Here is a 23,367-nt window from a genome sequence, read left to right on the forward strand (position 1 = left end):
GACTTAATTGTAACAGCAAAATTCATGTAAACGTGTTGCTGTTGCCTTGTTGAATATTAAATGCATCATAGAATATTGGCACTGGGCAAAAACTGCTCCTTACCAGCCATGTTCAATAAAAAATATTGATTAGTGCAGCTTTAATTAGATTTTGCCATATATGTTACCCATGGCTGTTACAGATTGTTGTTTATTTTTTATTTTTTTTAATATTCCAAGGCCAAGATTTAACCTTGCCACCTGCATGAAAGGAATATTGTCACATTTCACTATAATGCAGTTTGGTACTCCATCACTAGCTATGACCCCAGTAATGAATGTATAGTAAACACCTCCAAAAAAAAAGTTCCTGAATGAGGAACTTGTGCCAGATCGGTTGTATTGGATTGTATTAACTTTACCTAACAAGTGAGTTTTTTATTGGTTTGGTTTCGGAGAAAATATCCTGAAAAGTACACAGAGTGCTAGGAGGCTAGAAGAGGATAAACTAAAGCAATTCTTTGTGCTGTTGGAACGACCCATCCTTCTGATATTTTGTCTTTAAAAAAGTGCAGAACGGAGTGGAAAGTGTTTTACTCTTTGCAGCGTTATGAAGTACAAATCCTACATCTGAAAGTAATTTTCTGTTAATAATAAGAACCATCAAAGGACACCCAACATCTTATTATGAACCCTTCACATGCACCCGACTGGAGCTGAGCCAGTGATGTGGGCTTACTGACATGGATTTTTAGTGCCACTATGGCTTGCATGCGAGCAGTACCTGGGCACCCCATAGGCAGACAGAATGGAGATTAAACAGATGTGTCTTGGAGTGGGGATTGGGTATGTCATGTCTTTTGTTTTGTGAAAAAAAGGGAATTTAAGAAGTGACTAACGTATGTGGTACTCACCTCTCCATACCCAGCCCATGCACTCCTCTTCCCCCTCCCCCATTTACTTATGCTCCTCTTCCAGAGCAACACAAAATTTAACTCAATATATCCTCCCTGGGAAATGAAATAAGGAAGTCTGTCTTCAGCTGGACCTTGATGGAGACCACCTTCTTGATGATTTCCAGGGACTGTCTCTCTCCGACGCCGTTGCTTCTGCTTTCCTCTGTCCTCACTGACACCGAGAGGGCAGTGTTTTGACGGTTTGGCAAATCACCCAGGCGTCGCTCGACACTAATGACGAAAACATGCACTGTGTTGAAAAGCAGAAACCCTGACCTCTGGCTGAATGGCACAGCCAGGTTCTTCCCCTTACAGAAGTGCATGGTAAATAACACTTTGGTCAAAGTCGAGAAGGAAAAAGGCTTCCGGGTGCGGCGCAGTACTTTCCATTGGGCCTGTTCATAAACTTACTAAGGTCCTCACACAATTTTTAGCATATAATCATTTTGAAATAACAGCTTTTGTTAACCACCAAAAAGGATGCCGTCTTGACACTTAAATGAAAAACAGATTGAAGCCTTGGCCGCTACAGCGGTGCTGGTTTAGAAGTTGGTTCAGTCAGCTCTAGGCTTAGATTACAAGATTTGCAAATTAAAGGAAAACCAGAGAAGGGAAAAAGCATGTGTGCTGAAGCCCTGTACTTGTGGATTTCCAGTCAGGCACACTCAACATAATTTTATCAATGGAAAGGATTATGCGTTAAGTCCAAACAATGTATGGATCCAGTGATTTTCTTGACAGTAAAGCTACATATGCGTCCCTTTCGGTCTTTGCACCAGTGCCAGTGGGCTTTGGGAATTAGTAAAGTATGCTGGTGCCATTGCAGACCTCGGTCTGCTCACATTTCTCTGGAAAGGATTTGCTTTTCCTTTACCTTCTTGCTGTTGTTATTATTTTTATTTGTTTTAATTACATCCACAGGTATTAGAATTCTGTGAGACTTAAGGCTGCTTTCTCTCAAAGAATGTACATTTTATGGCCAAGACAGAGGAAACTCAACTGTTTGTCGGTGCTTGAGAGCACACACTTCTTGGGCAAAAGTTCAGTGATGAATAGGCGTGCTTTGTTCTCCACAGTTTGGGAACTGTCTGTGACATTTACTACATCCAGCTTTCTTTTAACCAATATGGTCTACTACTATACTACTACTACTATACTCTTTCACCGTGCAGATTACTACTGGATGTGCTATTTTGTGGTTCTGGCTAATACAGATGGATATGCTGAGTTGATATCAAGGCCACTGTTGAGGCAATGGATGCTTTTCTATTTGATCTGATCCAAGTCATGGATGTCACCACTGTCACCCCATTTGATACTTTTTTAATGGGAATTTGCCAATTCCAAAGGCTTGTTGTACATTCTACAGTTTCCCTTAATTCTCTAATATCTTTTCAACACTGTGGAATCATTAGCATTTATTATGTATATCCTGGGGAACTATGAAGTATGACGTCTGTTTTATGGATTTGGCAGCACTTGGGGTCACTAGTGGTCATGACGGGTGGCATCAAGTGTATTTTGAATCATTCAGATCCCATTGTTGCTCTGTTTGGAACAAATGTGTAATTTCTACACTAGCAGCAATGTGACAGTGTCTTGTCTGCAGGAAGTACATTACATCGAGATAAACTTGTGTACCGCCACAGATATGGCATGGCTAGACTTGAATCATTTTATTTAGAGGAGAATGAACCAATATTTGTTTCTTTAAAAGAGTATGCTTCATCATTTTTTCACTCTGAATAATTATTTCTAAGTATTGCAGACACGATTCATAATATGTAATATTAATGTTGGAATGAAGTAATCCACCTCTTAAAATAAAAGCATTTTTCAGTTGTAGTTTTTTTTTTGTTATAGTTTAAAGTAAGCTTAAATCCTAATCCTAAACCTGAAACAATGCTGTTGCATTTCATTAAAGTAAAGGAAAACAACTGCTTAGCTTTCGTGAGACCCTGGAACATAGTGAATTCTCTTCCCATATGTACTATTGCAGAAGCTTAAACAACTTGGCGCACCTGCCCCGTGTCCAACCAAGCCAAGGTACGTCACCGTCACCCTGGCAAACTCACTCTTGGTCAGATTGACAGTCTCCTGTGTGTCTTCATCATCCAGGTAGACTGTACAATCTGTTAAAAGACCTGACACCACCATATTCATGTCATAGCCTGGGTCAAAAGGTGCAAAAATGTGCCTGCTAAGAAATCTATTCTACCAAAGCACCCATGTCAGTAAATGAGTACATGTATGGGGTTGTGGCAGTGTACGTGGATAATGGAACAAGAAAACCACAAGCCCTCTTAATTTCTGCTGGTAATCACCCAGAGGACTACCCCCCCCCCCCCCCCCCCCCACACACACACACACACACACACACACACACACACACACACACACACACACACACACACACACACACACACACACACATAAAAACAGGGTTCCCATCAGGAAAATCCCAACAGACACATGATGACCAAATTTTGCCAGTCAGCTACTTCAAAAACCACGTCTTTTCACAATCCTAAACATTTCTATTATGTGTACATCCTTGCAAAATGCCTGCACTTTTTAACAAAGTGCTTCCTTTGTTTAATAGCCATTTTACATACTTCATACCATACAATTCTGAGATTCCCACCCCCCCATCCACCAGTTGCACTCAATCCTGCAACCCGCTGCCTAGATAAGGAGAGCGAGATGGTAGGGAGAACGAGATGGAAGACCAGAAAGACAAGAAACAGTACAATTGCAGAAACAGAAACCAGAACATTTCAAGGACAGGATATGAAGACAAACGGCTTTAACATTTTCAACTACAAAAATGGTGATAGTAGTCCTCCAAACCCAAGAACTCCTTTAAACCAGCCCTTGGCCCTCTACCTTTAAAAGGTGACAGTAAACTTCACAAACTCCCATGTCTGTCACACTGTTGATCAACTTCCTTATGCGTTGGTCCTGATATTCCCACGTATCACAGTAGATCAGCTATCCACCCCAGACACAACCATATTCATTAGACAGTGAAAGGTCACTGGTGCATTCCAAAGCCCCCAAAACCCATCACTGAATAAGAGAAGAGGCCAAAAATGTCTTAAGCTCTTTGGTACAGTGGAACTTGTCAATATCTTTTGGGTATATCAAATTTACTGACAAAATGAGCTGAGCCCATATGGTCCACACATTATACTCTATGCATCTCAGTGGATAAACATCTGACTTAGTTACCCCATTTACCTCATGATAATTGGTAAAGAACCTGAGACTATTTCTGCTTTATCAGCAAGCAGGGAGAGGCCAAGCTGGAAGAAGGTTCAGCAATGTTATTGTCAAGCATATATTGTATTTCCTTTTCAATATCAACATCAAGCATTTCTTCTGCCATGCTGGCAGACTGGCTGCACATCACTCACGTCAATGTCATGCTCTATCAGATGTGAAACCAATCCGTCATTCTCATGTACAGACTTTTTAACAGACAGTCAGTATCTGCCACTAACACTGGTTTCAAAGGCTGCTGTTGTCCATTTGCAGTGTTGCACAAGACTGTGACACCTGAGTGTATTTGATGAGATTCTGGGGAAGTTCAGTTTCTGAAACTGGATTATGCAAACAAGTCGGCGGTGCATGCATTGTATGTCCAAACACAATATCATTCGGTTTAAACCCAATGCTTTCCTGCACGATCTCTCTGACAGCTAACAACAAGCAAGGGAATCCCTCCTCCCAGTCCTGATTTAGCTCAACAAAATATCCCCACAACAAAGACTCAAGGGTTTGATGAAACCCTTGGCTATGAGCGTGGTATGCAGAAACCTGGCTTCAAAACTTGAGCAAACGGATGCAATGAAAAAGTTGAACCCTGATAGCTTTGAATCACTTTCAGAAATCCAAGGATTTCAATAAACCGTGTCAGTGCTTTGCCCACAGATTTAGCTGTTATGGTATGCAACAGATAGGCAACCCGATGTCTTGTGTTTTGACACATTACTGTAAATAAATAGACACTTCCAAACTTTGGATGGGACTTCACCCTGAAAAACAAGATTACTCTCCATGCGGTGCCCATATTCTCATGAAAAACGTCCTCTTGCAGCAGCCTTCGCAGGACTCTTCCCATCAACATTCGAAGGGTAGCTCTATCACCAGGTTGTTGCGGGAAACAGTCGAGATATAGTAGGGTATACAGAGAAGGCCCCCGTTGTCCTGTGTCCTACTCTGCCCATCTTCAGGTCCTGCCTCCCCACGGAACATAACCCATGTAACTCCACAAGCTGTGAAAACACCAGGAAGCACTGTGCACTCACATCCGGTATCGCTGTACCTGAGGGATGAATTAAATGGGGAGAAATGACAGGAATGACATTTCTGACAGGAGCAGCATGTGTGAAAGTCTCGACTTGCACACTACCAAACCCACTTCTAGCACTGTACTTAACAGACCATTCAGAGTTCATCACATTCATAAGACACGGAAAACGTCTCATTATTGTGTATTAACGCAATCCGGCAGGAGTTATGAATGCAGAGATTTCATGTGCACAAGCTGACAGAAGAACTTACCAATACTCTATAAACAAGTCAAATATACTGACAAACTTTGCTGCACTGACCTTGTGTATGCTGTCTTCTATTTTTGATAACGGTTAAGAGTCTGGCAAATTATACTCACAGACCTGCAGTTCTACAATGTATGGACCTATACATTTAACCTAGTATGGCAAACCAACATTTAGAATGAGGACCACAACTTGAATCTAGGGCTGAATTCGCAGTGTTCCGCCGAGCGATCACGCAAACCTTTATTTGGGACTGAGAAACTTCCAGTTTTCTATGTGCCATCTCAACAGCTGTATACAGATATTTAGATAGATTATTTAGGTAGATCAACTGCTGCAAATCCATCCACACCAACAGCAACAATGCCTTGAACCAGGTCACAATCACAGAATCAATCATACTATGGTGCGGAATCAAACCCAACTCATCCAGGCGTTGACTCCAGAACACTGGATAGAGTACGCCTGTTTCTAGAAACAACGTTTTTAGCATCGGAGAATGTTTGAGCATGTTAGGTCAAATCATATTCAGGGACTGACAATGTTTCAGAATATTTAATCAGACATGTTCAAGTGCCCTTTGTTAATATGTTCTCATAAAGGCTAGGGTTTTGCCTAAATTCAGTCAGCTTAAAAACCTGTTTATGTTTTTACAGAAATGAAGTATGGGGATTTTATTGAGCAAGCTGGTAATTTTTATAGCCCAGTTAACACTGCTTTCACTGTCCAAAGGCAGTAGACAGATGGAGCTGAGTCGCTGTGTCTTTGCAGTTGCATTGTAAAATCAGAAAAAAAGAAATCAAAAAAGGTTCCCAGCGATATAAAAACTGTTCCCCTCTTGCAGAGATAGTTATTGAACAATGATGTATGGAACCAATAGCTTTCAATCAAATCAAACCCCCTTCACACCAATCCACATATTGTATCTTTGACATGGTATCCGTACGGACCATGAATAATGTGTAGCTTGCTTATAATAATGACGGATCACATGTATTTTCATTGTGCAGTGCTTCAAGCAAGGTCATCACCACACTCTCACTTTCATTAGAATTTTGGGTGCCATCTGCCACCTCCTGCCTTCACATTGGTAGTAAATGTCATGCCAAATCCAAATAATATGTATGAGAACACCTATATTTAAATCTGCTCAAAGTCCCATACTGAAATACGCTGGCTATTTATTACATGGTTTTCAAGCAGCAAATTCCACTTAACTCACACACACACAAACACATTTGATGGCAAAAGCCCATTGTGGTACTAAGCCCCTGTGTTTCAGTGCATTTCCATGACAGGTTTTGCTCTGTGGACAGGATGTATCCATCTTCTAAAGTGTATTAAATGGAAATCATCAAGCATTTGTATAAAGCGATCCACCAGATTAAGGGGATTTAGAGAAGTGATGCTTTTTATCCACCATGAGGTTATGGTGTTCTTCACTGTCACATTATGACCACAGAAGCACGCGGACACACACACTCTTGCTATACTAGCCTACTGTGTGTAGGCTTGATGCTTCCATCACTGATTTTGTAATACAGTATTTCATTTGTACTTTCGCTGTCATGTTTTTTTCTGTATTAAGGCAAAATAACATTTCTGTAATTCTCAGGAGGACTCCATTGAAAAGTTCAGCAAACCTATTGAGGAATTTAAAATGATTGGATTTATATAATTATTAATGAATTAATAAAAATTGGGCTAGCTTTCTGCGATGACAGTAATTTTCTCAAAGTGTACAGTTACCTCAATTGGTCATAGTCAGGGTCATCCTGAATGGAATTACACTGAACATTTCAGCAAACCTCGAAAAAAAAAAAAAATCTTATTTCATTTATATAAAAATGAGAGCTAAATGCGATAGAACATCATTAGAGCTTCCTGTAAAGCAATGTGCAAGAAACTACTTCGTTATATAGTTGTGTATCATTTGGATTTTAAAATTTCAGATTTTGCTTATCAATTTCTTGTCTGGATTCTGGATTTTGATTCTTTGAGGGGCAGGGTTAAACGTTTCACATGGTTTTTTCCCAAAAAATAAAATGCAATGTGAGCATGGTTGTCTGTCTCTATGTGCCTGTCCAGGGTGTACCCTGCCTTTGCCCAGTGTCGGCTGGCTTATATGTGGCTTTGATAATAGAGGGAAGGGTAGCTTGAAATCCCCAAATCCAACGTGAAAATTAAGAAAATCGGAGATTCTCCATAAGAGTCTATGGAGCAGGGCTGTATAGAGTGGCGAAGTCCTGCCTTTCTATTTCCGGTACATGGGACCTCAAAATGAAATGTATTCCTATGGCGAGATCAAAATTATTTTCTGCTCCCGTTTGAATTGTGCCATGAATTTCACATATGTTGTTTGTGGTTTTTAAAGATAATTTTTCATGCAAAAAAAAAAAAAAAAAAAGATTTATCGCGAATTAGTTTGATCATGGTAGGTTTTGTGTGAGGCCGCTTTGTGAACTACAGCTCTTCGCTGCTCTTGACGCGAATGATATCCGTCTGTTTGAGCCAGCGATTCCTAGTCTTCTCATCGGACGGGAACCGACAGAATGAACAGCCGTACCTGCTGGAATGGGAACATTCAGGAACAAAACACACCGGCATCTTCATTTGATCAGCACTGAATCGCTGTGAGAAAGGGTGATGTCACATACGCGACATGTAGTCTTTCTCATTGTGTTTTCTCTACAGCCTTAAACTGAACAATTGAACAAAACGGTCAACCTGAAAAAACATAATTTAAATCCACAAAAAACATATTTCTAATTCGGTACATATAACAACGGAGACCTGCAAATAATTATTTTAGCTGCATTGAGACCCATACATTTTTAACAATCTCAGAGGTCCCATGGGAGTCCCGCAGGACTTCACCACTATACTTGGACCCTGGTTGGAGCTGGTCTATGCTCTGCTTTGATTGGCCAGTCTGTGTTACAGGGGCTGGACATAGCAAATGGTGACTTGTCATTTGACACACAATCAAAAAGAAATGTATAACTGATAATGTTATGTCACAAAAAGATGACTAGCTGTGCATGGAAAAACAAGAAAGAGCAGCATAATGGAAAAGCAACACCGTAGACCTACTTGGCTTTACAGGAACAGTGTTGCTCCTTAATTTCTTTTGTCTCGATCACCAGGTGATCCATTGGCTTCAGCTTCTGATTTTATCTTTTTAACCTGTTTTCCCTGCTGAGTCGGTATGACATCCTGGATATATCCATCAAAGACACATTGTAGACCCTTCTGTCTGTTTCTCTCAAAATCGCTTTTCAGGGAATGCAGTTAGTGACATTGTGGGCTCCATGCTAGGAAGGTAATATTCTCCTCTGAAAGAAAAAACAGTTTTGATGAAACTGTTACCGAACCTTTTTTGCCATGACCCAGCGTGGAAATGAGAGTGACTGTAATCTGGTCTTCCACTTCCCTTTTTTCATTGCCCCACACACGCATGCATACACACTTCGGTGCATAGGCAGAGCTTCGAGGCTCAGGCTTCACTCAGGAGAGTTTATTTTGACTTGCATGTCTGTTTTATGTCTGTCGAAAATGTGTTCTGCCATGCCAGTTTTCCCCCTTCAAATGGGAAGTCGGATTCAACTCAGTAGTACTGGAAGCAGCGCATATAAACACACCCGACAGGCTGAATGATTAGTAATGACTTTTCAAACCTTTACCACAACCCCATTCCCCAAACCAGGCCTCTGTGGTCAAAGCAATTAATATTTTATTTTACTGGAGTTTTAACTTTCCCTTTACATTAAGCTAAGTATGTTGCAGTACCAATGTAATTTAATTCATCTGTTATTGAAAGATAAAGGAGCATTGACTTTGTGAAGTAATACTGGTGGTTCTTAAAAGGCCTGGTATTCACAGAGTAGAAAGAAATCAGTCTTTACTGGCCAAAAATCATCTGATGTGTTTTTGGTCCTACTTTTAGGTGGTGGCATAAACATTAGAAAATATTTTTTTTCCATTGCTACCAACCATGTTGTTTGGAGCTTTGGAGATGGTGTTACGGCATAGATATTCCATGGGAGAAGCGATACTTTTTAATGGCAGCAAGCTTCTTATCAGTCGGTCCATCACTTTGGTCCAGTGACTGTGGTGATCCCATGGCAATTACAGATTTGGGAATGGAGTGCATTCTTCATGACTTTGGTTATCCTCTGACTCATTCAAGAGCCACCAGCAGGTTGACATCTTAGCCACTCCCGTCGCTTGGCAACCAGCTGCAGTTGACAAGAACGAGCATACAAGAGGTAACTAACATTATGCGATTAAAATGGAGCCAGATATCATATTTTATTTATTCTTTATATTTTATATTATTATGGAGGATATGCTTCATGCTGCTGATGTGCTTGCAGTTGCCATGTTGATTAAAATCTAATCATCACCACAACGCAATTAATCTTGGGATAGGTTGAGTCGTGATCCATCAGTTAGATCCTCTCAAAGAAGGACGCATTTCTTGGTTGCATTTCAAGGACTCTTTGAAGTGGGACAGGCTTGTTTCCACTGATGTGATGAGTTATGTCTTTAAATGCAGCCTCTGAAGGATGTGGATGCTGGATTGGGAATCATTGTGAACACGTACACATGGTGACACCGGGCTTAGGTACAGGAGCGAGCATGGCCGTATACTCTAAAGAAAGGAGAAAGGGGGGAAAAAAAGAAAGCGAGAACATGCTCTCACTGCAAAAATATACAATGAGCTCCTTACCACCTGATACGGCACAGGGAAAATGTAGCTTGAATCTGTTTGAATCCGTTTTGATCACTCTTTCAATAATGCACAGATTCCTTAATTTCTCTATCAACTCAATTTGAAGTTATGGAAAAACACTGCATTAATGAAAACATACTGGCTCTCAGATGCCTAAAGTGCATGTCTTATTGATGAATATCATTATGACATATGCTTTGAAAGCATTGCTTTGTATTTTGCAAATATAATAGGAGGAAGGAATCGTCCTCTATGGGCCCTGATTGGACTTTTTTTTACCTTGTTCCCTTATTCTCCAAACAAAGACTATATGATAGTGCATACATGTTTGTTGAGGCTGGACAGTGAGTTCTGAGAGCCAGGAACATTAATACCTGATGAAATATTAATAAGTAATTTCCATTGTAACACATACATATTATATCCTGACTTCAAGATAAGTCTTTACATTTCTAGGTATAGCTTTGAGAGGTCAAGGCAGAAGAAAAAAACTCATACATATCCAGATGTTTCTTGTGTCAAGTGCTTCCACTTAACTTAAACAGAAAATTGCCACACAGGGCTAACATTAAATCTAACGCAAGCTACGGTTTGGGTGATGAATATTAACTTCCACTCTGCTGCTGAAAAAGGAAGGAAAGAAAAAGCTAGACTTTGTATACATAAATACCCACATTGAAACTATTTTTATTGTTACACTATTTATTATTCAGTAGTTCCCACACTCAAGTGGATCTTGTTTTCATATGTTTTTGTCTTACTTTTTTTGCAGTCAGATTTAATAATTCTGTTTGCCATTTTTTCAATTTTAGCTAGAATTCAGTGCTTTAATACATAAACACACACACACACACACACACACACACACACACACACACACACACACACACACACACACACACACACACACACAGGGCAGTGTTTTTCCAAAATGCTGGCCATTGTATTGTATGTGCAGTATTAAACAGGGAGGGGGATGTATTTCTGGCAGCTCTGCAGACATGGAGCTGTGGTTGAACTTTTTACCCTAATTACTTTCCTACTAATGCCTGCAGCTTGCCGGAATCATTGTGGGTCCCTCCAGGCTCCTATCAGGCTCTGATGTGGCCAGCTTTGTTGTGTGTGGGGGGGCTGGGTTTTGAGCTGAGACTGAGAGGAAGGGGAGTAAAACAACACAACAAATAGCAAGAGGGAGTACGGAAAGAATGTTGACATACAGTTTTTCTTTTCCAGTTGTCACATATTTGTAGATGAGGATTTGATCGCCTACGTGTGGCCGAGAAATCCATAAAGTGCACATTTTTAAATAATATATGATACCACGGCAACTGGGCCAAACTCCATCTTCTGATAAAGATAATGTTATACGTTACAAAGCTCCAGAAAGATTAGGAGTGATTATGAGGTTGAGTCTGAGATTATGTTGTCATTTTCTGTTTCCAAGATCAAAAATCAACTTGATTGTAGTACCAATATTTGCCTTGTGTTTGTTGCAATGGAGCGTTTATGTCACATCATCTAGATGCTTTTTCAGAGGCTTTTTTTCCCCTGCCAAGAATAAAATTATACCTATCAGTTGAACCCTAGTAGAAATCCAATTCCTCAAAAGTTCAAGTCTCAAGTTGGCACATCAGTGTTCCCTGCCTTGACTTTCCAAACCGAGGTTGTATTTGTTTAGCATTTCCACAGCATGTAATTGTCGTACGTATTTGGGGAACTTGTAAAACCTTGCAACAGTCGGAAATGTGATGACGTCCCCAACTTGTAAATGAATTTATTTGCCTGCTTTTTAATTCCTCCTCGGGCTTCCATCTATGCTTTCCTCTGCCACATGAAATCTTGCGGTTTTGATCCCCTGCTTTAGTTCACGTTCATAAAAAGACGTGTACCGATTCTCTCAGTCAGAGAAAGTGCTCATGGAATAAGCGATGCATTGATGTGAAAATTAAAATAACAGATGTCAACATGTTTCATCGAGGAGGAAGTACACAGACTAGACTGATGATAATGGCATAATAATAAGACGTGTGCCATCCATAATGGTCTTTAATGACCATTTTAAACAGCTGCATATCTAAAATTAAGACTTGCATATGGTTGTAAAAGTCACATTAAACGTTGTGTTGTTAGGAGGTTATCCAAATCTGGTACAGTGTAGCATGGTGACAGAAAAATGACCCAAACAGCCTGGGTTTACTAGAGGGCCAAGCGGAAGGGAGATGGATTCAGCAGGTGTGCTGCCTGGCTGCTTTACACTGTAGACGTTTAAATTTAGATTTTTTGTATTTTGAGCCACTTTTTGTAACAATTGAATACCTTGTAATGGGAAAGTTGGCAATTGCTTTGTCCACCATTTTCAACATCAATTAGATTGATTGGCATGATATTGAGTACAACCATTCATGGTCGCCAAAGGGTAACTTCTAATTACTTTGTTGATCCCTTGATTTTTCACAAAGCATCACCAGCAGGTCAGAGTTTTCCTCGTCTACTCAGTGAATTGTTAGCATGTGTCTTTTAGATGCTAATGGATCACTGAGGATAAATCATTATGATTTAGGTGTCTCAGCGAGTATTAGATGGATTAATTAGATACATCCATGTTCCCCTCAGAATGCATTATAATAGCTTTGGTGATCATCCGACTTCTAGCACCATCATGTAGTCAAAATTGCATATTCATATTAATTGGCAAATGGTCGCATGCTAGCACAGAAAACTAAGATGGTAAACATGGTTAACATTGCCTCCCAGCCATCTGCATGTTATGTCCCTGTGATGACGATAGCATGCTGATGTTAGCATTTAGCTCAAAGCATTGCCGTGCCAGCACAGAGCCGTTAGTGTGATTTAGTCTTCTCTGTTTAATTTCTCAAATGAATTACATTTTGTTTTCTTATCACAATGCAGCTATACAAGAACTTTACCTTAATGTTGTTTAGATTTATAATGCTCCTTTCTATGACATGGCATCTTTCATCAACAGTTTAACTTAATGGAAGTATAGTGTTTTTTCTCTCTCTGATGTTCTATGATCATTTTGTGTATTGTGTATCTGGCAGGGGCCACTCCATTTGCTCCTTAATTTCTGGAGTAGCTTCTTGTCCTATCAGAGGAAGTAAATGAGCCAAGCCTCCTTTCCTCCATCTCCCTCGTTTTGTATCCTTTCAGACCCAAGGGCCAGTTTGAGTAATAGTAATTGACACATTGATCTAATAGGGCCATCATAATAGGCCTGTTACTGAGCTGGGGAATGGTGCTCGGCGTCACCTTAACATGTGCAAGGACTGACATCCCGCCATGATCCATAATGATAATTGTGATTTAGCCTTGCTTTCAACCTACGTCCCCGGCATCAGGAAATCTTATTACATCTGACCCCACATTGCCTCCATTAGACCTGGGTCATTTGTTAAAATACTGCAAAAGCAAAACAATTGAACCCTGTGCCATTTTGATTCTATAAGAGCGGGTTATCATCGTCCCTTTGAATCAATTCCAGAGGCCCATTTTTCGGGATAGAGCTTTGAATTAGATTGATCGGACTCTGATAATGCCGAAAACGATGTCATAGCCGCCTAAAAGTAAATTATTGTTGGGTGAAATATTTGTATTAATCTTAATGTCTGTGCTCTTGATCGGTAATGGTAGCCGTGCTCGTAGCGCGAGGACCTTTGAAATGTTGACGGGGACGGTAACGTAAAAGGATGGAAATATTAATCTGGGATTGTTCTAAACTTTTTTTTTTCTTCTCCAGTACATGCACACACACACACACACACACACACACACACACACACACACACACACACACACACATTTTTTTATTCTGGGCCTGAGCTTAGTGATCTCAAGCCATTCACCTGGCATTGTTGCTGTCCGGCCGCTGGCTTGGAAGATATACAATAACCTTACTGGTGTGTATCTGTAAGTATGTGTGTACATGTCACACATACACTCCCAGCGGGCTTAGCTCATGTATCAATCACCAAGACGGTTGTTGGATATTGTTGCCGCAGCAATTTCATCTTTGATCTCTAGGTGTGTGTTCCTGCCTTTGTCTGTGTTAAGAAAAATGAATTGCCTCTGGTGTTAACTAACTGTGTGTGTGTGTGTGTGTGTGTGTGTGTGTGTGTGTGTGTGTGTGTGTGTGTGTGTGTGTGCGTGTGTGTGCGTGTGTGTGTGTGCGTGTGTGTGCGTGTGTGTGCGTGTGTGTGTGTGTGTGTGTGTGTTAGCAGTGCTGGGTGATTACTTTATCACTGGCTGATGGAGTCCCGGTATCAGCTGCAGCTTGGTATCATGGTCCTGCATCCGCTCAGACAAGCAGTGTTTGAAAGTACCATGCACAGTTTCAAGGATCATTTATTGTCATCCTAACAACACAGGCCAACACTAAGAAGTCCAATGAAATGGAGCCCATTCATGCCACACAGAAAACCAACCAGAAGAATGTAAATAGTAGTAAAAACTCCAAAAGAAAATGGTGAAGTCTCTGGGCAGTTAATATTGTCGGTATCTTAACATTAACTTTGCGTACGTTTGGCACTAATCATCATTGCTGTCTGCCTCCCTTCATCCTGGACCCTGTCCTGGGTTAGCTTAGCTCCCATTCCACCTCTCTTCCCTGGGCGATCACTCCGGTTTCGATAGTGTTTAATCCTGCAAGTTGAGCTTGGAGGTTGGAAGATGCTGTGGACATTGATCATCTCAAGGTCCGCTGCACTTTATCCATCCCCCAAGCTTCCTTGTCCGATGTGGATGAGTGTTGTCGGCCAAACGCTCTCCAGTAACAAAGCAGTAAAGACAGCAAGAGAGTGTTAACAGCGAGGGTAGGGATTGTGTTGAAACTAGATTATTGTCGGTTCAGACAAAACATTCACTGTTTACGGTTAATGCTAACTTTTCAGTCTTATGATGGTCTGGATTTTTATCTATTTTATTGATATTATGACTGTCTTTCTACATTGAAGTCTTCTAATGTAGGCCTATCAGTGAACCACAAAAAAATGGTTAACATTGCCTACCATGAAGTTCGTAAGGCTTGATTCCTTAATTTGTCCCTGCATTCATTTTATGTGACAGCTGTATCGACACAGCTGTGTAGCCAATGTACCATGCATTGTGGCAGTCGAAGAAAAGGTTGTGAAACCTGGGCCCTGGTCTCTGCTCTGCCAGTCCAAGAACCTGGTTCTCCTCACTTCCTCAACTAAAAAGCACTGCCTTACAATACTCGACAAGTTCTAATTGAGACTCTTCCAACTCCAGTTCTACATTAGCCAATACAACACAACATCCACAAGCAGCAGTCTGACACTTTGACACTGTTTGGCATTTGCTGTCATATTGAAGAAAAGCTTAACACTCGTTAGCATGTTAAACACAATGCAAGCAGTTGGAAGAAGTGAGGGGTGAAAGGAAGTGGAAGAAAACGTTGGAAAGGCAGGCTGGTCATTCTGTCATCAGGTTCATTAAGAGCTTCCTCCATTTTCATTCTTACAAAAGTATTGTGTCAAAAATGACTATTGACGGCAAGACTAACATATATTGTAAAATGAGTAATTTTCTCCACTGTTTTCCTCTTGGTTCTTCACCCTTATGTTATGAGCTTATGTCAGAGAGTTGAACGAGAGAAGCAGATCTCTTTTCATCATGAAAAAGAAAAGGAACAACAGTAATGATTGGAAAGGCAGACAGACCTCGACACAGTAGAGTCGGTCAGTGGAACATGGTGTGCTGCAGGAATACTCAACATGGCTGAGGTCATCTTTGTTCTGTAGAGGATGAAAGTCTTCCCGTTTTGGAGCTTGTCATTTGAACAATGTCCAGATTTCCTTTGGTGGCTTGGCAACAGCTGTCCACTGTTTAAACGTGTCATTTCCTCATCGTGTCTCGCACTGTCTTGGGTTTGCAGAAGGGACTTTCCTCATTGATAAAGTCATCAAAAAAGTCTAATCTTCTACAATGGAATGCACCTTTTTTAGTTAATAACTTAGGTCATATTAATTACAAATGTTGAGCCATTCTGTTTACAGGCACACTTTCTTGTAACTTTAAGATCCAGCCAATGCCTCCTGTTTATCCAAAACTGTCCATACTGAGACTGATGAAGCATATAACTGCAGTCAGTATGCATAGGAAGACTAAATAGACTGTTGAACTTATGGTTCTTGCTTGATTAAGATATATGTCTTACTTTTCCTTTAGCAGCAGCCGCTGCCTACTGTTGGATAGGCTCTCTCCCACCTAACCCGCTTCTTTGCTGTGTTGATATAAAGGCTTCTTGTAGATGTATTGCATTTCCCCATTTGCCCTTCATTTTTTCCTGCTTTTCCCCATGTGGACCCTCAGAATGGGTCAGCCAGTGTGTGACATGGTGGAAAACACATCTTACATGTATTCTCCATGGAACTACTGAGAGAAACAAGTTTTAGAAAAATGTGGCTTGATGTGCAATTTATTGGCAGGCAGTTTGATTCTCTTCCTTTGTTTTCATGTAAGACTCTGATTGTCTGGGATGTGCGATTGTATATAAGAAGTAGACGTAGTCTTCATGATGTCACCCTTTGGTTTGTGGACTACAGTTGTGAAGCCTCGAGTTTGGCATTTTGGCCATCGTCATCTTGGATTTCAGCCGTGGCTATGTTGGATTCTCGCAACAAGTTTAGGAAGTGACCATATTTTGACTGTGGAGGAACTTGAAACTAGAGATTGAGACGATAAACTCATATTTACAATATTTACTGAGATAATAAATCAAGTGAGAAGTAGGGATGTTTTCTCATTGACTTCTATACAGGCAGACTTCTTTTTTTTAGCCAGAGGGGGTGCCCCCTGATGGTCAGCAGAGATAATGCAGTTTTTTTTTCTCGTAGATTTTCATGCAATCGGACTTCTTTACTTATTTTCACCTCTCGTGAATATCTTACCTTCCAACTCCTTCGTACGAAGATAATATGAGCAAGACTATCAGTGCCATGCCCGTGTATGCCACGCTGTTGGCAATGAGGACAGAGATTCTCAAGTTGTCTAGCGAAGTCATTGGAGAAATGTTAAGCCAGTTTGGGTTGGTCCTAAATGTAAGCTGAACTATCAGGATGCTTTTTTAACTTTTTTTTACAGCAACAACTGTAACTGTTCCACATAACTTGCCCTTTAAAAACAATGTGCTTTTTATTTCGGTATGTCCCCACTTTAGATGTTTGTGGCTTTAAAGAATACCTTAATTCTTAGTTTACTTTTGTGAGTTAAATAATATGCGCACAAAGTACTATAAACATTGATTGTGGTTCTAGTCTATAATGTTTATTGCAATGGCAGATCTTTGATGCCCCCCCCAAAACAAAAAACAGACTTACAAAAATAAAAAAATCAAGCTGGTGATAATGGAACAACTATTTAATTCTATCCTTAAGAGACATTAGAAATTCATATTTCATGGAATCGAAGACATTTACAGAACTTTGATTTAGGATTTGAAAGGGGAACAACAGTAGTTGAGACAGAAAATGATTTTTTCAAATAAGCAGTTATTGTTCATCACAAGTGTCTGTATTCTGCCTAGAAGGCCTAAAGTTATCAATAGTTACTGGAGGATTCATAAATGATTCAGAGACGGACTAAATAAATTTGTTTTTCTGTTTTCAGGACGAGCCCTCCCTACTGTTGTGCTGACCTGTATTCTCTACGGACGGGGGAAATGGTCAAATCAATTCAGTTCAAGACGCCCATCTATGATATCCACTGCAACAAACAGTATGTCTAAAGAGAAAAACTACTGACCCTCATGTTTTATGATGTACAACATTTTTATTTACATTCTATTAATGGACTGTTTTCTTCCAGTATCCTAGTTGTGAGCCTACAAGAGAAGATTGCAGCTTTTGACAGCTGCACATTCACTAAGAAGTTCTTTGTTACAAGTAAGACATTTTTTAAGATTTGCTTCATGTATTGTCATCACATGGTGATTGTTTTATTGCCAATGCAACGGTACGTTAATCCCAGCTGAACTGTAGCGCACACAAACAGCTCGATCTCGTTTTCACCCCATGCACATAAACTAGGGATGGGAATCACAGTAACTCACGATACGATAATATCACGATATTTTGCCCACGATAACATCACGATTCTGCAAAACTCAATACGTTGCAAGATAATCATCGACAGTATACATCACGATCTCTGTATATCTGAAGGAGAAAACATACCAGTGAAAAGGCAAAAGCAGGAATTAATTGTATACTGTATTGCGAGCCTCTGGGACCTCATCTCCCTCACCCAACAGTGTCGACTGTCACTCATCTGCGTGATGCTTTCAAATGCTCCACACTGAAAGGAGGTCGTTTTCCCTCATTCACGGTCACTTTGCTTCTTGATAACTTGCCCTTCTTCACTTTCATTAGTTTTTTGTTTCTTTTTCTCGGGACTGGAAGTTGAATGGTCTTCTTTCTCTGCCTTTTTATCCTCCATTGTGAGTCAGCAGTAATGAAACGTACCTGGCTGCGTCAGTCAAACACTTTAGGCTAGAGGAAGCCTGACTCAGCAGTTGGAAGTTACCGATTTCTGATTACAATGAAACGCAGCATACGCTTCCATGAGTAGCTCCACCTGGGCAGACCGACCGCTGCTGACTAGCGTTAAAAGCCTCACTAATTTTGAATTTTGTGCGGGAATGTCGGCACAGACAGAGAGATACTATTTCTGGGCAAAGCAGCAAGCACAAGCACTTTCATTGGTGGGTCATGTGATCAATCACCATTGTTTTAACTCACTCTTTGATAGATAGACTTAAAAGACAATTAAAGAGATGAAAATGTTACAGACTCTCACTTTATCATTGCACAAAACGATCCGTGACTCGGTTTGCCTTGATCGTAATGTAACCAGCCACCGCGGCCTACCGTCCCCTCAAGCTTTGCATTGTGACTAAACTGCGTTTATCAGGACACGATGTGAGGCCCTCCATTTGAAGCTCAACACAGGGGGACTGTTTACAACACAGCTCTTGCAAACTCCTGGCTGTACCTGCCATGTCTGCTCAAGGAGCCTGCGGAAGAAAGACCAGACTGTATTACAAGGCCATTGCTGTCCACTTAAGTCATTGACTGGAGTAAACTGACCTTACTGGCTGGCTTTAATGTGTCTCCTCTTTGTCTGCCTGCCTTCCCTATCAGTGTCTGAGCCACAGGAAACCAAACATGCTCAATAGTTATTAATTGTTGCTGAATACAGGGGCCTCCCCTCCATAACGTTGTTTGGTCTGTTTGGTCGGTAAAAGCAGTAAACAAAAGGTCTTGTGATGGAGCTCCGCTTTTGACGGGCCATTCCGCTGCTGCATGTCCGTTTCTTCTCCAAGGATGAGATGGTGGACATGTCATGTTTTTATGAGCACTTAAGGCTCATCCCATGTTTATGTTCTTGCTTTGCATTCCTTTGGTGTGTGCTGTGAGCAGGGGTTGTCTTTCTTTTCCGTTCAACCTGATTTCACAGCCTTGTCCAGCTTCACAACGTGGAACAACTCACAACGAACATGGGGTGGCACCTATTATTGTCATGTATAACAATAATAACTGTGCAAATAACAAAATCTCCATAAAAATGTTACATATTAACATTCTCAGATGCATTTCCTGTCTGTAACCGTTTAAGTGAGGTGACGTTTTTAGCTGTAATTGTTTTTGAAATTAATGAAGATCATGAACTGCTATCATCAGATTGTAAGAAGGCGTAATCGTGCAATGCAGCTGTTTGCAATATGTTTGTGTATAATACCAAGGAATGATGGCCCAACAACGCTACTGATTTCCTGATTCGATTTGATTTCCAATTCGATTCGATACAAATTGATTTAGAGAGATTCAGTTTCAATACCAATGTTGCTTGGATATGAAAGAGATTTTGCTACAACTAATGCTGCAAATTGTACACAGATAGAACTCTCTAACCTGGTGCATTATTAAAATGATTAATGTTTACATTATAAATTGACATGCATGCACTTTAAATTGAACTTGATCCACACTCTATGGAAGCAACACATCAACTCTACATTACAGTCGTCATAACTGAGCTGCTTGCAGTTCATACGTGGCTGCGTTCGTACATGCAGATCAGTTTGTACTACTTGTATGGACTCTGTCTGGTCTGTCTGCTGTGATATGTGACCGGATGAAAAACTGTGTATAGTACGGCTTTCAAAAAAATGCCAAAATGACATATTGAGTATTTTTTTATGAAATATATAGGTTTATATGTGGCTGAGTTCTATACTATACTTTTTATTTTCACAACCAAATACAAATTTTCATATTTCAATGTCTGTTTTTTACAATTCAAGTATATATTTGTTGACAGCCCCAGTATGTAGAGGGCTTGATGTACACAATATCGTATGAAAATAAGGAAGAGGTAGTTGTACAAATGAGCAACAGTAGAAGTTGTACTCCCTAAACTTGTTGTCACCTACATCTGAAAAATGGAAATTTAGAATATCAGCCTATTGCCATTTTCAAAACGTTCTTTCAGGATTCAGCCTTCAAAAGCCTCAACCCCAGCTTCCTTTGATTCCTCCCATCATGTCTGTTTCCTCTCCACCGCTTTAGCCCCCTGCCCTCCACCCAGGATGTCAAACACATGTTATCTCACTGCCTGGGCTCCCCTCGGCCTTGGAGAGGCACAAAAGGCTTCTCTGGCGTTACCAGCAGCCCTTGTGGCTTACCTCAACCCACTTTCTCCCCACCAACCCCTTCCCCAACACGGCACACTAAATTACTGTCTCCACCTCATCTGCTCCCTGAGCACTAAATTATTGTCAGCAAGCCATTTCCCCCCACACCTCCTCGCACTTAGGTTTGTGTGTGTGTGTGTGTGTGTGTGTGTGTGTGTGTGTGTGTGTGTGTGTGTGTGTGTGTGTGTGTGTGTGTGTGTGTGTGTGTGTGTGTGTGTGTGTGTGTGTGTGTGTGTGTGTTTTTGTGAACACAGCAGGTTTGATCATTTTTAGATCAACATTTTTGTTCCCCGTATTCTTACATAAAAAGTCATAAAGGTGTGCGTATCTGCTTGCGTTTAAGGACGTCTCTGACAATATCAATCATTTCTCCAGCGTGTTTACGAGCACATGTTTGCCTGTTTTTTGTCGACTCTGTCCTGCAGCAGAAGCAATCGACACCCCTGTCGTCGCAGCTCAGTTTTTTTTTTTTTTTGGCGGTTAGTCATCTGCTTTCTTGTTTACTTCCACATGTGTTTGAGTGGGAAGAGGAAAAATCCATTCTTATAACGTCCAACACATTTATCTGTTCGTGTAGGAACAGCTTTGTTTTGTCATTTAGGATTATTGGTTGCTATTTTTATTTCCGCTGATAGCACGCCCGTTGTGTTTGCGTGTGTGTCCCCACAGGGATGCTTGTGTTAGTCAATAAGCAGAGGAGCCATCCTCAATTTATTGGGTACCACAGTCTCCATTAGCTCATACAGTGCACACACACACACACACACACACACACACAAGCCTGCAGACACGTCACCCACATTAGACTCCCATTTATCTTCCCAAACGAGAGACTCCCCACAAACACGTTAATGGTTTAAGATAGTTACAGACACTCTTCCCGGAGAAGACTTATGAAAATCGCTGCACGTCTTCCTGTTTTTACTTGCGATCCTTTGATCATGTGGTTATTTAGCAAAATGTTTATTCCTATTGTAATTATCACTGGCGGCCCTGTTAGTATGATCATCTTTGTGTCTTTTTCAGGCTGCTTTCCCTGTCCCGGCCCAAGCCTGAATCCCATCGCTCTGGGAAGCCGCTGGTTGGCCTACGCTGAGAATAAGGTAGTCCACTCACACATACACACAGCCGTCCATTGCAGAACTGCCTTATCAGAAAAAGGGGACATATTTACAAACCAAAAATGCATTTTATCTGCCTCTTTAATCTGTCTGGATAAACAACTCATTCCAAGAAGGATCCATGGGAGATGATAACATTTTGAAAATCAACAGATGCATAGGAGTTTTTCTGTTCCCCTCTGTGTAATGGGATTGTTAAGTACTTACAAACCCAGAATGTTCTATTGTGCACTCTGCAATACATTTAATGCATAATAGTGTTTTGGTGCCGGCCCACTCAAGTAATTGACAGATGGGGCCACTGTTTGTGTGATTGCCTCAGGATTTCCAGAAATGACAAAATCTCGTTTTTTGAACGGTAAGAGTAATACTGGGATGGAGCCATTTAAGTGATATTGTATTTGAAATTAAATCAGTGCAGATTGGCCGTTTTGGTTTTGTAAAGCTTCTCTCAAAGCAAAACCAATAACCTCCAAAGAGTGAAGAAGGGAGGATGTTTGGATGTCTGAAATCTGAGTTCATTTCCCCAAATCGTTCTTTTCATATGTCCTCTGTACACTTTTATCTCGTATCCATCTCTAAATTGTTGCTTCCTTGCAGTTGATCAGATGTCACCAGTCCCGCGGTGGAGCATGCGGTGACAATGCACAGTCCTATACCGCTACAGTGATCAATGCTGCCAAAGTAAGTGACAACACAGGCATTCATTTACCTGCACAATATATCGACATTACTCTTCAATTATTTTTGCACAACAATTGACCATATATATATTTTGTTCTATATATATATATAGATTTAGTTTTTTTATTTGTTAGACTGCAATTTTTACATGCTGCATTTTCTTTTTATACATACTATATAAGGTTTGTCTGAGAACAAATAATTTCATTATTGTTGTGCACATGACAGATACAGAACTGCAGCAAACACACCATGTTCTTAATGCTTGCTATCATAATGTTTTTTTTTTTTTTACTGCAAATCAAAGGAAATACAAATTTGGGAGAAATGTGTTTAGATTGAATGCAGCACATATGACACAAACATTTTATACAACAGTTCGTGGCTACAAGAACCTACAGTGCTTCTTATTGGTTTTCCATCGTTATATCCTCAATCCCGCCCCCTACAGAAGGACCGACTCTAAGTCAGTTTGCTTTAATCTCAAATGTTCGAGAATGAGTTCTCATGTTCGGACTGTGGCTATAGATCCTTTGGTCTGTCTGAAGCCTTTGCTCAGATAAAATAGCACATAATACAGTATTTCCAGCTCTGCATACAC

General features: G+C 40.6%; 1 protein-coding gene across 2 annotated transcripts in view; it reads left to right on the forward strand.

Annotated features, from left to right (window-relative positions):
- Positions 1–23,367, forward strand: part of bcas3 (BCAS3 microtubule associated cell migration factor) — a 323,492-nt gene that overhangs the window by 20,653 nt on the left and 279,472 nt on the right. For both annotated transcript variants that reach the window (XM_084020265.1, XM_084020266.1), the window contains exons 8-11: positions 17,877–17,984; positions 18,075–18,151; positions 21,988–22,064; positions 22,683–22,766. In XM_084020265.1, coding sequence (XP_083876391.1) covers positions 17,877–17,984; positions 18,075–18,151; positions 21,988–22,064; positions 22,683–22,766 — 346 coding nt within the window. The remainder of the gene's footprint in view (positions 1–17,876; positions 17,985–18,074; positions 18,152–21,987; positions 22,065–22,682; positions 22,767–23,367) is intronic.

Source organism: Eutrigla gurnardus (assembly GCF_963514095.1).
Source record: "Eutrigla gurnardus genome assembly, chromosome: 10".
Classification (NCBI taxonomy): domain Eukaryota; kingdom Metazoa; phylum Chordata; class Actinopteri; order Perciformes; family Triglidae; genus Eutrigla; species Eutrigla gurnardus.